At 43.2% G+C, this 15,043-nt stretch overlaps 1 protein-coding gene across 1 annotated transcript; it reads right to left on the bottom strand.

Annotated features, from left to right (window-relative positions):
* Window positions 1–8,296: 8,296 nt before the first annotated feature.
* On the bottom strand, window positions 8,297–12,058 carry LOC118575393 (nucleoporin GLE1-like; the record flags this gene model as incomplete). The annotated part of the gene is made up of 4 exons (XM_036175974.1): window positions 11,980–12,058; window positions 11,585–11,744; window positions 9,244–9,424; window positions 8,297–8,412 (listed from the first exon to the last, which is right to left on the bottom strand). Coding segments are annotated over exons 1-4 (536 nt in total), but the record flags the coding sequence as incomplete, so codon positions are not given.
* Between the last annotated feature and the right edge of the window lie 2,985 nt (window positions 12,059–15,043).

Genomic DNA, 15,043 nt, shown 5'->3' with positions numbered 1-15,043 from the left:
TTGGTGTCCCGACCAATCCCTTTTTGGGGAAACTATCTACCTCTTTAGAACATCCCTGAACTTGCTCAAGGAGCATGTTAAGCAACATTTCCTGTTCTCTCCTTGTCCCCTACCCCAGCTTGCTTATTCACCTAATACTTCAGGAACTTGCCTACAGATGACAACGTTGAGGTTATCAGACCTCTAATCTAGGAAAAGATTTCCAAGATCAAATTCATGAAAGATTTTGCCTCACATTTAGAAACTGTTATGATAACTATGAGGTTTTAGAACATTCTTTGTTTCAGCTTCTCTTACTTCTCCCAATGAGTGCCATAATCTTAGAATAGTACACAAGAACCTGTATTATTCCCAGCTAAGTGGGATAATTTCTTCCTCTCATAGTATGGATTTGACAATGTTACCCTCTGATTTCTCCTTTTCCCTTTTCACTCTCTCCTATAATTCCCTTCCTTTGTTATCCTAACAATCACCATCCCTACCACAAAACCACTCTACCAAGAACCATCACTACACAATCACCTGTTGGTCAACTACAAAGACTCACCATAACCTAACAGTACCTAACATCTCCCACAAGCCAACACTTTCAAGGCATCTTGAAATGCATGCTGAGAAAACAATGAGGCCCTGTCCCCAAACTCTGATTCAGGCCACAATCTCTGCTTTCCTTTTGAATAAAGCAGAACATCCAGAGTCCCCATCTCACTCCTACCAAGTTTTCAAGTTCTGCCTTTCAGAAAAACTCAGGATAATTAGCTTGGAGATGAGGACACCATGGAGGTCTGCTTCCTTTCCCTGAGGAAAGCTGGGCTTGACACAGTGGTGTCAAGACAGTCAAGAGAACTGGGCATAATGACCACCTGCTGTTCAAATCATTGCTGATAAGATGGGTCAGGATACCATGCAGTTCAATTCTCTCACAGGTTATCCTCTGTAGCTAAATTGTCAGTTTCTCTACCTTGTTTATCTTCTCATCTTGCTCAGTGAGGGTGGAGAGTTGGGATGATGCCTTCCCAGTAGTCCCTAGAGATAAATAAACTCAAGTGAACTTGTATAGTTGAATGTCATAGGACCAGAAGAGGTAATGCTAAGTGTATGTTGAAAAGAGCCAATGAAAGAACTCCTTGACCATGATTTGCTCGGAGACCAGGGCCAAGGAAAGAAGGCTTGATCCCAAGACTATGGTCAGGAAAAAAATACCACCAATTTCTGAGCATGCCTCAAGGTCAAGCCACAAAATCACACTTATGCCTGAACACAGAACCCCACCAATCCCTGAGCTTTCCCCAAGATCAGGCTACAAAAGTCTCATGAACACCATGCCAAACTGGATAGCTCCCAATCCCCAAGACCCCACACATATACTGACTTCTGCTACATTCCATTGTACTTCTCACGCAGGCAGAAGTAGCCACCCTCTTGTGTTTTTTCTTCCTAATAAATATCTTGTGTGAGGTGTGTTGTGTGGTGTGACTTTGTGGTATTTCTTGTCTCCTGATTGCCAGGACAACTGTCAGAGTAGAGCTGTAACACTTGCATTAGGAAACCTTCCCCTCCCAGAGCAGAACTGTGACATTTCCACAGGGGAAACTCTGCCTGACAGGGCAGTTAAAACACTTCTGTGGGGGGTGCCATTCCCGTCAAAGCTGTGATATTTACAGTAAGTCCCAAGTAGAGGCATGAGAAAAAGGGAATGCTTGGAACCCATGAAGCCCTGGAAGAACATGGCAGTTATCCTCAAGCTGGGTCACATAAGCCATATCCATGTCCCCCATCACAATGACTAGGTATGTACCTCAGCAGCTACTGCAGTCCCATGGGTCCTGGAAGTCATAAACTGGTCCAGCTATGTGGGTTTGGAGGAGAACTTCAACTCATATCTGGTGTGATGCTGGTAAGTTCTGAGTCTGTAGTACTTAGCACTACCAAGGCCCTGACACCTTCCTGTGTCTAGGACCCAAAGCAACAGAATGGCTGGGACCTTGGTGGATACCCAGGGGAGTTAATCTACCTGTTATTGGCATCAATATCCATGAAAACTAAAAGAATCAACTGAGAGTGAAGTTCAGCAACCCCCTATCCTGACAAGGATCTTTCATCTACCATCCTGTGCCTCTTGCTGCCCTGATTCTACTCAGAATAAAATTAAAGCAATCCCAGCCCAGTAACTACAGATTAATCATTCCTGGATCTCTGCCAAACTAACCCTCAGTAATCCTCCACTCTGTGCCTGCTATTTACAAACCTAGAGAAGCAGGATAGACCTATTTCTTCCCAAAGTCTCCCAGCTGCTGAGCCCCATTCCTGGAAGGCCCAGCTCAAGGCCTACCTCCTCCAGGAAGCTCCCCATCCCCTGCACAAAACTCACTGCACCTTCACCTGGAACATTTATTTCTTGATGTTTTACTCTGAGACAAATGGCCAGCTTCTTCCTGCCTCTCTCTCTTCTCTAGGATGTCCATTCTCACTCCTAAGTAGCTCTCTCAGTCTCAGCAACATGTCTTTGTGAATCCCAGAGGCACTGCACAAATGCCCTAAATGGCAGTTGGTGTTGCCTCAACAGTGGTGACATCAAATAGGATGCTAAGGGCTCTCCAGGGTACAGTAGAATGTTCAGGGAAGGGACTGTTAGGGTCACTGCCAACAGTACTCATCTTCCTGATAACTAACTATTCCCCAATTAACTAGTAGTCACCCTTTTCAGGAGCCTTCCCAGAGACACAGGAGATACCCTTCAGTACCTCCTCCTTACAAACCCAGAGATCTCTCTCTGCCTCATCAGAACCTTTTCACTACTTACTTGTAGGTAGTTGAAAACACAGTTTCCAGAAACAGCCCAGGAAATTTCCTTCTTTAAGACCTCTAATCAATGAGATGAGAAATAAAGATTGCTAGGAAATTAGGTTAGGGTGATGGGGAAGAAAGTCTAGTCTCCTGCAGTGAATATTCAAATTGAGGAATATCCACAGGGCTATTAACAATGTGTGTGGGAAGCATTCTGGGTGTCCTGTCAGAACAAAAATAAGGCCCATAGGTCATGGAGAAAATTTCTCCAAAAGCTTCAGCAGAATACACTATAGTCCTCATGATGTTAGCAAAAGTGTGATCAACATTTGACTGATCAGACTGGAGATAATACTGGGGGCTCCCCAGGTGAGGCTTCTTCAGGCACCAAGAACAAACACTCCAATGAAGAAGGTTGTTATTCATGCATTGAGTTTGAGGAAAGATGACTGGCTAGTGAGAGGCTATCAGGGTGATGTAAAGACATTCTCAGAGAGAAAACCAAACATGTCACAGTTGTGGGGAGAGTATGTTGTGTGTCACTGCTATTGAACATCACCTAAAGCTACATAAAAGGCCAAACCCTTCATCTAGAGCCACCTGTGACAATGTATATGGCTTAGGAAAGGTGACACAGTCAGTGTTGTTTAAACTGTCCTTTGGGTCTTGAGAATGTCCATCAAAGGTACTTAGCCCTAAGAGCTTTACCAGAGCCCCTCTTCACCCTTTGAATTTACTGAGAGCCCTGGAAGTGAAAAGCTGGTATCATGTTAAGCCTGGATTGCACAATCTGCAGAATGCTGGACTGTGGTTTCAGAAATATGCTTGCTGGAACCAGAACAAATGAATGACATGAGGTGAACTGTGTCCTTTTAGATGTTGTATCAAACTGACAGTACATGCTAGCCAAGGTCAGCTATCCAGGAATATCCAATTCTGGAAGCCAAGGGACAATGCCTGACCTACACACTGCTTTATCTCAGTGACAGCTGACACACAGAAGGATTCTCAGGAAGGGACTACCAGATGAGACTATGCCTTAGCAGGTTCAAAAGCCAAGACTTGAGTCTCCCCGTCTTTGGCTGTCAATCTTCCCATTCCTTTATAGGTAGAGGGTGTCTCAGAAGTCAGCTGATTTCCTCTGCCTCTCTGCACAAGGTGACCTAAGAGACAACTTCCTTGGGCTTATTCACAGTTTCACAGGATGCAGCTTGGCTTCAGAGCCTTCAATCTTCTTTTGTTAGAGCCAGAAGAAAACTGGTATTATCTACAAGCACTCAGAGAGTGTAGGGGTGCCCAATCACTTCTTGGATCCTTCAGATATTAATGGAAAGTCATGCAAGAAAAAACTTGGTCATCAGATTCACCTACCCTTCCTCACTTAGAGCTTAGGACACCCAGAGAAGTCAGGAAGGGGACATTCTCTGTCCTAATACACTCCCTCTAAAAGCTCTCAGGCTACATTGGAGACCTGTGTGCCACCCACACAGCTGGGATCTCAGAAACCTTAGGACTCACTAGCAAACAGCAATGCTTGGGGACTCCTGACCTGCTAGTGGTTGTGATGCAAAGTATGAGTACCTTGGGCTTTGCCAGGGCAGTTTCCTCTCCCTGTTTTAAGTGCAAATATTTCTAAAGCAATGGGGTGGGGATGAAGAGCAGTGATGGTACTAAAATAGTTCCCCAGATTCCTTCCTCACTCAGAGGGAAAGCAGAAGACCTCCATCAGAGCAGGCTGTCAACTCCTGGTTCACTGCTAAACTAAACATCAGAAATCCCTAACTCTGGGTCTGCCCTTTAGGAACTCAGAGAAGGATAGGCCCATTGCTTCCCAGAGGCCCAAGTCAAATCCAAATCCTCCAGGAAGCTTTCCATCTCCTGTAATGTAACTCCAAGTCCAGTAATCACTGTGAATTCCCCTGAAACATCTATTTCTTGCTGTTTTACATGAGACCAAATGCCAGCTTCTTTCTGTGTCTCTGTGCTCTCCATTCTCTCTCTAGTAGCCTGCTCATTTTTTTTTTTTTGGTTTTTCGAGACAGGGTTTCTCTGTGTAGCTTTGCACCTTTCCTGGAACTCACTTGGTAACCCAGGCTGGCCTCAAACGCACAGAGATCTGCCTGGCTCTGCCTCCCGAGTGCTGGGATTCAGTGTCAGATTCAATAAAGAATGAGAAAGCAACCAATGAAAGAGAGGAACAGATATGAAGCACCTGCTTCTCTGGCTTATGAGATCTTAAAAGCTATGGTTTGAGAGAAAGAGACTGGAACTTACAAGAAATAATGAAGAGTTGGAAATTATTCTTTTATTTGTGAAATTACAGAAGTTTGGCTGCATAGGGACTTAAAAGGACATTTAGTCTATCCAGGGTATAGCCTTAGCAAAATATAAAATCAAAGAAAGAACAAAAGAACCAAACAGTAACAAAACAGCAAAACAAAACAAAGAACAACAAAACCTAAATTCATTCAAACCCCATAACTATTTACACTAAGAAGCATTCTCATTTAGATTTAGTGCACTGTCCTACACCCTGTGGCTGGCTTTGGACTCAAGTTGGAAGACAATCCTGAATTGAAATAACCTCTTCAAGACAAGTGTAGTCATGCCACTTTGGGGCTTTTAGGTTAAGCCCTTGCCAAAGTTGAGCTTATGCTATGTTGGCCACTATATGATTCTGTCGGCCAAAGTGTGTCTGTGTGCGGATTCAAGACAAAAAAGAACATGGGGAGCATCTTCTACCTAAAGACATAAAAGCTCATGTTGTCATCCTTTCTAAATCATCTCTCAGAACAGTTCACTTCACCATCACATGTGCATGAAATTGAGTAGCCTCAGCACTGGACTGGAGTGAGAATATGATGCTTCCTTTGTGTGGTCTGTCTGGATAGCAGCATGACATCAACACAGTCTCCATTCAGATATCTCCCTCCACTTATGAAGGGCTGAGGACTCAGTCAGCTAATAAAAGTTTGTAGCAATAAACTCTCAGAGTAACTATGAGCAGAGACATATTCTCTCTCCATGTTGTTATGGCTCTCACTGGGAACACTTGCTGGTAGATGTCAGCTTTTCTGCTTAGTTCTTGTTGTTGTTGTTTTAATCTCAAGAATCTTCTTGATAGTTTGATTGTTTCTTTACTCCATACCTAGTGAGTCAACAGACTCATGGATCAGATTGTGAAGAGATCACCTTCAGGGCAGATGATATTTGCCTCACTGGTGATTTTACAACTAGTTGTACATGTCTTGTTCTGAGGAGGGCTTGATAGTAGAGTGGAAAATGTCAGGGGTTCTGGTTGACTATGGCTTCCTTCAGCCTCCGCAGTTCTCATAAAGGGTGCTGTGAGAGAAGAAAAGGCAATCAGATCCAAAAACAGCCTTGCTAGGTTTCTGGATAGACAAATTCAGGGCTTATTCACACATTAAAAACCAGAATCAAGGAAGAAACTTCCACCCCACAAATACCATGTTGCTGGGGATGGGATGTCATGGTGGCTTACTTGCTTATGACACTCAGTGTTTCTGCTGCAGCAGCTCTGTCAGCAGGAGGCTCTCATACTGAGCTGTGGACTGTTTCAGCTCATGTTGGAGTTTTCTGACCTAGAGGAGGAAGTTAGTAAGTGCAGAGTCCTGGTGGGGTCTGCCATGTCACCTGTCAGTCTGTGATATCACAAGAACTCAATTGTGCTGGACAGTCAACACTGATCTTTGGCAGCAGTCATTGTTTGTACCCCTAAGAAATAAGTGTCACAGAATAGCTGGGCCTTGAATTATTTTCTGCCCTTAACAAGTATCAGATGTTGATCTGAGTACTGTATGTACTGTGTTCTATGAGAAACAACAGGACTTTTCCCTACAGTCTAGGGACATCATGTAAACAAGGGAATAACTTATTAAAGTCATACATAACAATACAGTGAAGATACACAGAGTGTTCATGATGGGTTTCTAATCGACCACCTCATTTTTTTCCTTGTCCAATTTCTGTTTATTAATTTCTAGGCAGGGTTACTATATGCGTCCCTGGCTCACATATTACATATTCTAGGATGATTTCAAGAGGCCAGAGACTTCATGTCTGTGTTTCCAACGACCTTGGATTAAAGACATGTGCTATCACATGTACCTGTCCTTAATTCCTGATTGTAATTAATGTTATTTTATTTTTCTCTCCATGTTGTACAATGATATTTGATATAGAAAACCTTAAAATTTCAAGCTCTGTTCCTTCTATTCTTTTTTTAGAGGGATTACATGAGCAAGGGTCGAAAAGATCTTGATGGACAAATCTACAGAAACAACTGAACCAAGCTCAAAGGAACTCAGGAAATTTAGACCACCAGCTGTGGAACCTACATGGGATTGGACTAGACCCTCTGCATATGGGGGACAGTTGTGGAGCTGGGTCTGTTTGAGGGAGCACTGGAAGTGTGATCAGGATCTAACCCTGTTCCATGAGCCATCTTTTTGGATCCCATTACCTAAGGATGAACACCTTGTTCTACCTTGATAAAATGGGGAGGGGCTTGTCCTGCCTCAACAGAATGTACAAGGCTTAGCTGTCATACCCTGGGAGAATTTGCCATGTTGGAGGAGGGGATGAAGGGTGGGTGGAGAATGTGTGTGGGGAGTGGGAGGAGGGAAAAAAGGGGGATATGTTGCTGGTATGTAAAAAGAATAAAAAATAGTTTGAAAAAGACCACCTCATTTTTATACATTATCTTAATACAACTTTTCAAACTGGAGATCTGAATAAGGTCATCTGAAATGATCAGGCCTCCTGATCAGAAGGCACCTTACACCCAGGTAATAGGCAAGATGGAGCCTGTCATGCTAGAGCAGCATTTCTTGAGTCGTGTGTCTGAGAATATTGTCACTGCATGGTCTCTGGCAATAAACAAAAACAGCTGTGTTATCCTTAGGCCTACAGCTGGGAATCTACATCCTGGTACTCTAGTGGAGGCTGTTACACAACACTAGGTGAAGGTTCTGAACAATCCTCAGCAGAGATACCTGCCTGTGTTCATCCTGCCAATGACTAAACTTATTATATCCCCAGTACACTTCACATGGGAAATGCTCAAACAATGAAGACTGCCAGTGTTACATCAAATAGTGACAAGGGTGTGAATCTCATCCTACAGGTGATATTCCTGAATAAATATGTAATGTCAGAAATGGTGAGATACACCTTTAAATCCCATCATTTGTTTGGCATAAGCAGGCAGAGCTCTGTGAGTTCAAGGAAAACCTGCTGAGAACATACCAGAGAGATCAGAAGGGAGGGATGGGGACACAAGCCCATAGACACAAGGAGGATCAAACATATTGTTTGCTGGATAGAAGTTCTTGTTGACGAGACCAGCATGATACACTGATTTCTGAGTTGGTCTAACCCTGCTTGGAGTGGGGAGTCTTGCTGATAAGCAAAAGCCCACAAAGGATGGAGAGCCCTAGTACAGGGGACGCAATTGGATCCATACCCCAACTTCAGCCTGGGTTCCTACCTCATCTGGGAGACAGTCAAATGATGCTGCAGCTTCATAGCCAAGTGTTTTTGCTGTGTGACCATCTCCCTCTGTTTCAGCAAGCTCTGAAGTCTCTCCTCCAGTCTTTGCTGCTCCTGTTCATTAGAAGATTATGTCATTAGTTGAGGGTTGAGTATAGTATAGTCAATACATTCTCACACAAGTGCAAGAACACTTAGAGAATGCGAAAACCATGCTGATCAGTCAGTCTCACCAAATTTCAAGAACACGGGGACATGAGAAAGCCTGCTTCAAGTTCATAAGACAGAGAATGACAAGAGAGAAACCCAGTGGCCTCCTCTAGGTGTCATCCACATGCAATATGCATTGCATTCCCACATGCCTCTGTTACACACACACACACACACACACACACACACACACACACACACACCACAGAGAGACACAGAAAGACAGAGAAAGGGGTGAGACAAAAACAGCAAAGTGATAGAGGAGCAGTTACCTTTAGAATAAGCACACCAGCCTTTAGGAAAAGTCCCAAACCCAGCTTTGCATCCTTGGGAACTAAAATGGCCTAGGAGAGCATACTGTGCTTGGTCAGTCTGTGTGGAGGTGGTTAGAGAATTTTTCACTCTTGAACTCAAGTCTGTGTATAGAAATCCTCCCATCACAATGACAGGTAGCTGTGTGATGAGTGATTGACCTGTTTCCCCCTTTTGACTGCAGCTTCAAGCAGAGCATCAGGGATTGCATGCCAATGGCCTAGATTCTCAGAGACTCACTTCCCAACATACTAATGCACAGACACAGAATGAACACTGTTACGTCATGAAGTGGGTGGATGGATGGGTGGATGGATGAGGAAAGTGATGAGATGAAGCACAGCTGTCTGGATGGGTAGACTGGATAAGGGAACATAAGTAAATGGTGCTGGACATAACTGTGACACAGCTGCCTGTCCCTACCTGCTGTTGCTGGTTCTCAAGGTCACTGGTCTCTTCTTGGTCCTTACAGAGCACTTTCAGTTCACTCAAGTGCTTCTTCAGCCGGAGCCATTCCTCCTGTAGGTTCTCCTTCTCTTGCCTCAGCAGATCCACCTTTTTCTTCTGCTGCCTCTGCTCCAACAGGAGCCGGCTCTGCAGATCACTGGAAACACACTCCAAATTGTAAGACCTTGCCAGCTGCCTCTGGTCACTCAAGACTCCATGCCTCAACAACCCAACCCTATCCCAGGTTCACAGGAAGATGTAAACAAGCACCTTCAAGAGTAATGAGAGTGGCACTCCAGGCCAAAGCAGAGAAGAGTTATTTCCTGCAAGAATCAAACTATTTCTGAACCCCCCTGAAATAACAGAAACCCATGCATTACATAAACAAGAGGAGTACCCCACCTGTCCTAATCGGTCCACTGTCATGAGAAACACCAGCAGGTAACGTGCAAGTACACTTGGGGAAGCAGGAGACCCAGAGGGTCCATAGATCACATAGCAGTCAGCCCCTGACTGACAACCCTCTCATGATGCCAATTGCTCTTCTACCTAACCAGTGCTTCTCAGTATGTGGAGTGTGAACCCTTTGGGATCTAAGGAACACATATTAAATGTCCTATGTAGGCATTTACATTAAAATTCTTAACAGTAGCAAAATAAAGTTAAGACATGGCTACAAAATAATTTTATGATTCAGGTCATCAAAATAATGAGGGAATGTATTAAAGTGTCACATCATTAGGAAGGTTGATAACCACTGATCTAGAGGCTACTGAGTATGACAATATGGTGCTGGAGGAGCTAATAGTCTCTTAACCCTTAGCAAAAAAGACTAAAGAGAAATAAGTCCAAAAGCTGCTTGCTAATGCTGCTGGCTAAGAAGCAGAAAAACTAGAAGCAGATCTGCAGACCCTGCAGTCCAGAGACAAGGAAAATCAGAGCTGGCCATTGGACAACAGTTGGAGTCCCTGCCAAGACAAGCACTTACCGAAGGAAGACATTCTCCTTGATCAGCTCACTGAGCTTCTGTGAGACCTCCATATTCTCATTCTCAAAATTCTGCAGGTTTGACAAGACCTGCTGATGTTCCATCTTGAGGTGTTCATAGAAAGGATTTGGACTGTGGTAGGGCCTGGACCCAGAAGCAAAGAATTCCATGAATACAGGCCTCAAGGACCGCATGAATTCAGTATGTGTTCTATATTACTGGATTTAATGAGATGCCACAGCCTGGCTCCTATGTACTGGGGCTTCCATCTGCTTATTACACATGCTCTTCTGTCCCCAGGCCAGCAGAGGCAGGGTGTTAAGAGAGATGCAGCTGGGACTGAATGAGCTCCCTCAGGAGTCCTGCACAGCTAGCTGGCTATGGAGTTCCCACAACTCTATCACAAGTCTGGGCCCACTGGAATCTGTGATGCTTCTGCTGTCTTCAAATAAGAGATTCTCATTCCAGGGTGCTTATATTGACATGGAGGCTAAAATCACATCATGAGCATTTCTGAGGATGGGACTCAATATTATGACAACTTCATAAATTCCCCCCAGGGCATTCCTAGTTGACACCAACGTGAACACACTGGCAAAGTGCTATGCTGCTCAAAATGGGGCTCCCAATACACCATGTAGACAATACCTAGATACTCAGTCAAGCAACACTTCATGCTCAACCATAGACCCTTGATTGCAGGGTGAAGAGGGGCACATATGCACAAACAGATGAACACATAGATACACAATAATGGAGGAGAGGGAGACAGAAAGAGAGAGAGAGTCAGAGGGAGTAACTGAGAGAGGGAAAAGTGATATAATGCTCTCATTAAGATGCCAAATTAATGCATGCAATTGTATCATCTCACAGAGGACCAAGAGCAGCAGACATCAGTACCAGGCCTTGCTGCCACATATTAAGATGTGGGACCAGGCCTCTCCATCTGCTACTAGAAGCATCCAGCACACAATGTCTTGCCAGGCAAGTAAAAAAAAATCACAGCATTCTCTCAGTAGCCACCACTTGATAAGACCTCTCCAAATGCATGCTGGTAATTCACACATTACTGCCTCAATCCCTGAGTTATATGATTCTGGTGACAGGCTCTGGTTTTCATTTGGAGGAAGCAGAACAGTCTATGTCCCCATCTCATCCTGCCCATGTGTCAGGTTTTGCTTCAGGGAAGCATTTGGAGAAATGGTGTTGGGCAGAGGGACACTCTGAAGGTGCTTCCAGATTCCCAGAAGCCCATTTCTTAGACAAAATACACTAAGGGTGAAATTGTGGAACCAAGGCAGTCACCATGGAGTTTGAAACAGTAAATACCTCTTGTCCAAGGAACCTTCAGTTACTAAGATGAGGCGATCTCTCAGATCATTCCGTTGGGCAGTCATCACCTGGAGCTGAGTGGTCAGGCTCTCCACCTTCTGCTTCACTTGCCTCTTTGTGAGGCAGGTTGGAGTGGGTGGTGGCTCCTTGGAGACCCCTGTTGGTGGATGAACACAAGTGAACTTGCATTGTGACAAGACAGAGAGATTAAACAGCTCACCCTGAGACCTAAGAAGGTGTTTGAGAAAGAATATAAGCAAGCAATTCAGTGACACCCCAAGGAAATTTGCCCTGGATTGGGATGCCCCTGCCAGGAGTCTCAAGTCTCTCATCTCTCTGATGGGAGATAGGTGCCTCATCAAGCTGATTTCCTCTGCTCCTTTAGCACATACTTCGGGTAACTAAGGAGAAAGCCTCCTCAGGCTTATTAATAGCCCTGGACTCTGCATTCAACTTGGATGCAAGATTCATTAGCCTTGGCTTTAAAGCCAAGATAAAATTTGCACAGTCCATAAGCACTTAGGTCATGAAAGATATATAAATATCCTGACAGGTCACTCTAAGCACATGGCAAAGTTAGAGAAGCCACACAGGGGCAGAATATGGTCACCATCCTGCCAAGACTCTTCACTGACAACAAAGGATGCACAGAGCTGGTGGGCAGTAAATAAATGAAGCCACTGAGGTTGAAGAACTTCAATGACCTGCCTTTTGCTGGGCACACTTCACCTCCTACCTTAATGCTGGCCCTTTTGGTCCCCTCTCAAACCCTCCCATCCTGTAGGATCGAAAGGCAAGAGCTCCCAGTACAACAGCTTTGGCCTTACTCATTCCTGACTTCTGGGACAGACAAATTACTCCTCTGGAATCCATGAATTTCAGGAGCCATGACAATCAGGAAAGTCCTGTTGGTTCCCAGAGACTCCTACCTCCAGTGTCCCATTACTGGAAGATTCAGCTCAAGCCCATGTCCTGCAGGAATATCCCAATTTCCTGCCCAGAACTTACTGTACCATCTTCTGTACCATTTCTTTCTTGATGGAGGCTGAAAGCCAGCCTGTGTCTGCCTCTCTCTGGTCTCTCTTCCCTCTCCATTCTCTCTACCCAATAGACTCCTGAGTCTTCCCAACATGTTCATGGCTGAACTGTAAGGGCACTGAACCAACTGTCCAAAGGCAGTTGGTGTTGCTACAACACAGGTGACATCAGATTACATTCTAAAGTCTCCAGGATACAATAGAATGTGCAGGGTTGAGCCCCCCTGATGTCATGGGGAACTAACATTGCCTCCCTGCTAACCAGATCTCCACATAACTCCAGAAGTCAGGTTTTCCATTCTAGGAATCTCTCTTGGAACTCAAGAGAAATGCTTCAGTACCCTTTTGTTCCATAGCCAGATATTGCTCTCTGATTGTTTGGAAATGTCTCAGTACTTCCATGTGGGAGAGAAAGTGAGTGTTCATCTCCTACTGAAAGTATATGTCCAGAACGTAACAGTATTATAGACATTTATGGGAGGTATGATTCTCCACAAGCACCTGCATCCCCTTATTATCAAGAAATAATACACTTAATGATAATGGAAAGGAACTTTGTAAACAACTTCCTGGTATGGAGTCTCCAAACATTACTGCCAGTAGGTAATATGCAGCTTATTTGATTTAAATTGATGACCACTGGCAGATTGCATTGTAATGTTACACAGGATCTATAGACAATCACTACCCAGAACATCAACTTTTAAGAGTTTTTGAAAATACTCAATGGGTATGACCCAAAATTACATCTAAAAATCCTGTAGAGTTTGCTCTTAGTGATTTTACAGATTGTTCTTCAAAAAGACAGGGAGCATATATTTTATACACAAATTCCTCACACTCCTCAAAATGGATAGTACTTTCCCCTGACTGTACAGCTCAACAGTCAAAATTTACAATGTCCTATCAGATTTTATTAGACATTGCTCAGTGATAAGTTATACTTGACTCACTTCATATATATATTTGCACGGGAAGGATAGAGTTATACTAAAAATGGAAACTGGCTTAACCTGTTAGAAAAGAATTGTTACAAAAGTATTATGAATTTTTAAAAAGTGTAATGAAGAAATAAAAATCTCTGAGCTCTGTCTACTTGTACTCTAACATATTTTATCTCTTATTCTTTGGCCCCTTCCTCAAAAAATAGTATCTTAAGACAAATTCCTTTAACTTTGTATTTGTAGATTCCTGGGACATGGTCAAAATACATTTGTAAAATGTATAACAAAAATTGTAACAACAAGGTTATCACTTTAAAAAATCGATACATAGGCAGCATGTATACTGTCTCCTTTGGTTATTATATCTCCTTTATAGACTAAATAGGCAATCACAGTTCTTCAAAATATGTTGGAGAAAGATGGAATTTAATATCATGAGATATCCCTAAGGAAATGTAAATCTACTCAGGATAGAAGAACCTGACTCAAAAGATGTAAGTCTAACCACTTATGTGTTTGCTAACTGTTCAACACCCGGATTCTGGAAAATTTAAATAACAAACCACTATGTGATTCATAAATTTGGTATATTTGATAAATAAGGCTCTTAAATACCTAAGATCTATTTAGGCTAGCAGAAATGCACTTGATATTATATCTAGCCTCTTTGTCTTTCAATCTGACCAAGATAGCATCCCTGAGAGCACCCAATAATGAAACAACTAAATGAAGACAACAAACCCTTGAATGTGAGATGGAGAGCAAACCTATCTTCATCTTGGAACAAGAGACATCACGATATTTTCTGATCACTGAGATTTGGGGGAAAAACAAGGTCATTTATATTACTGAATCAAGAATGACATTGTTTTATTTCCTGACTGCATTACATGTTAACTGTAACCTTCTCAATGCAAAATCTATTTTTTGATAAGAGAGATAAAAGGCACACCTATAATTGGAGGCAGTATAATATTGTTTTGCAATACTAAGGATTGTTAGTGTACTTTTATACCCAGTTCGAGGAATGGTTAATGGAATATAAAGAAAGGTCTCAAATGTGGCCTGTATGATTAGTAAAATTACTACTGTTACAGTAAAATTACCAGATACTAATCAAGAGATGGATGAAATGATTAGTACCCAAGCAAGGAAGCAGGACTGAAGAGTGCACTACTTTATTAAATCTGACGACTACTCACAGTCATGAACAATATACTAGACCTTACTTTGGGAGGCCTATGCCAAGCTCTCACTGAGACTAATTCATTTCAGGAGAAACCAGGTGAACATTCCATCATTGAGAAGACTTTAAGAAAAATTTTCATGATAGAAGTAGCCCTACCTCTTCCTGTCTGGACCTGAGAAAACAGTAACTGACATTCTGCTCAGCAGGGAACTGACTCCTGGTACATTTTACCTTGCTCTGCCCCTCTGGAGTAATAACCCTGCTCCTCTGACCAGCACTATCATCT

This window comes from Onychomys torridus, unplaced genomic scaffold, assembly GCF_903995425.1.
Source record: "Onychomys torridus unplaced genomic scaffold, mOncTor1.1, whole genome shotgun sequence".
Classification (NCBI taxonomy): domain Eukaryota; kingdom Metazoa; phylum Chordata; class Mammalia; order Rodentia; family Cricetidae; genus Onychomys; species Onychomys torridus.
This window is presented reverse-complemented; position numbering and strand designations above follow the sequence as displayed.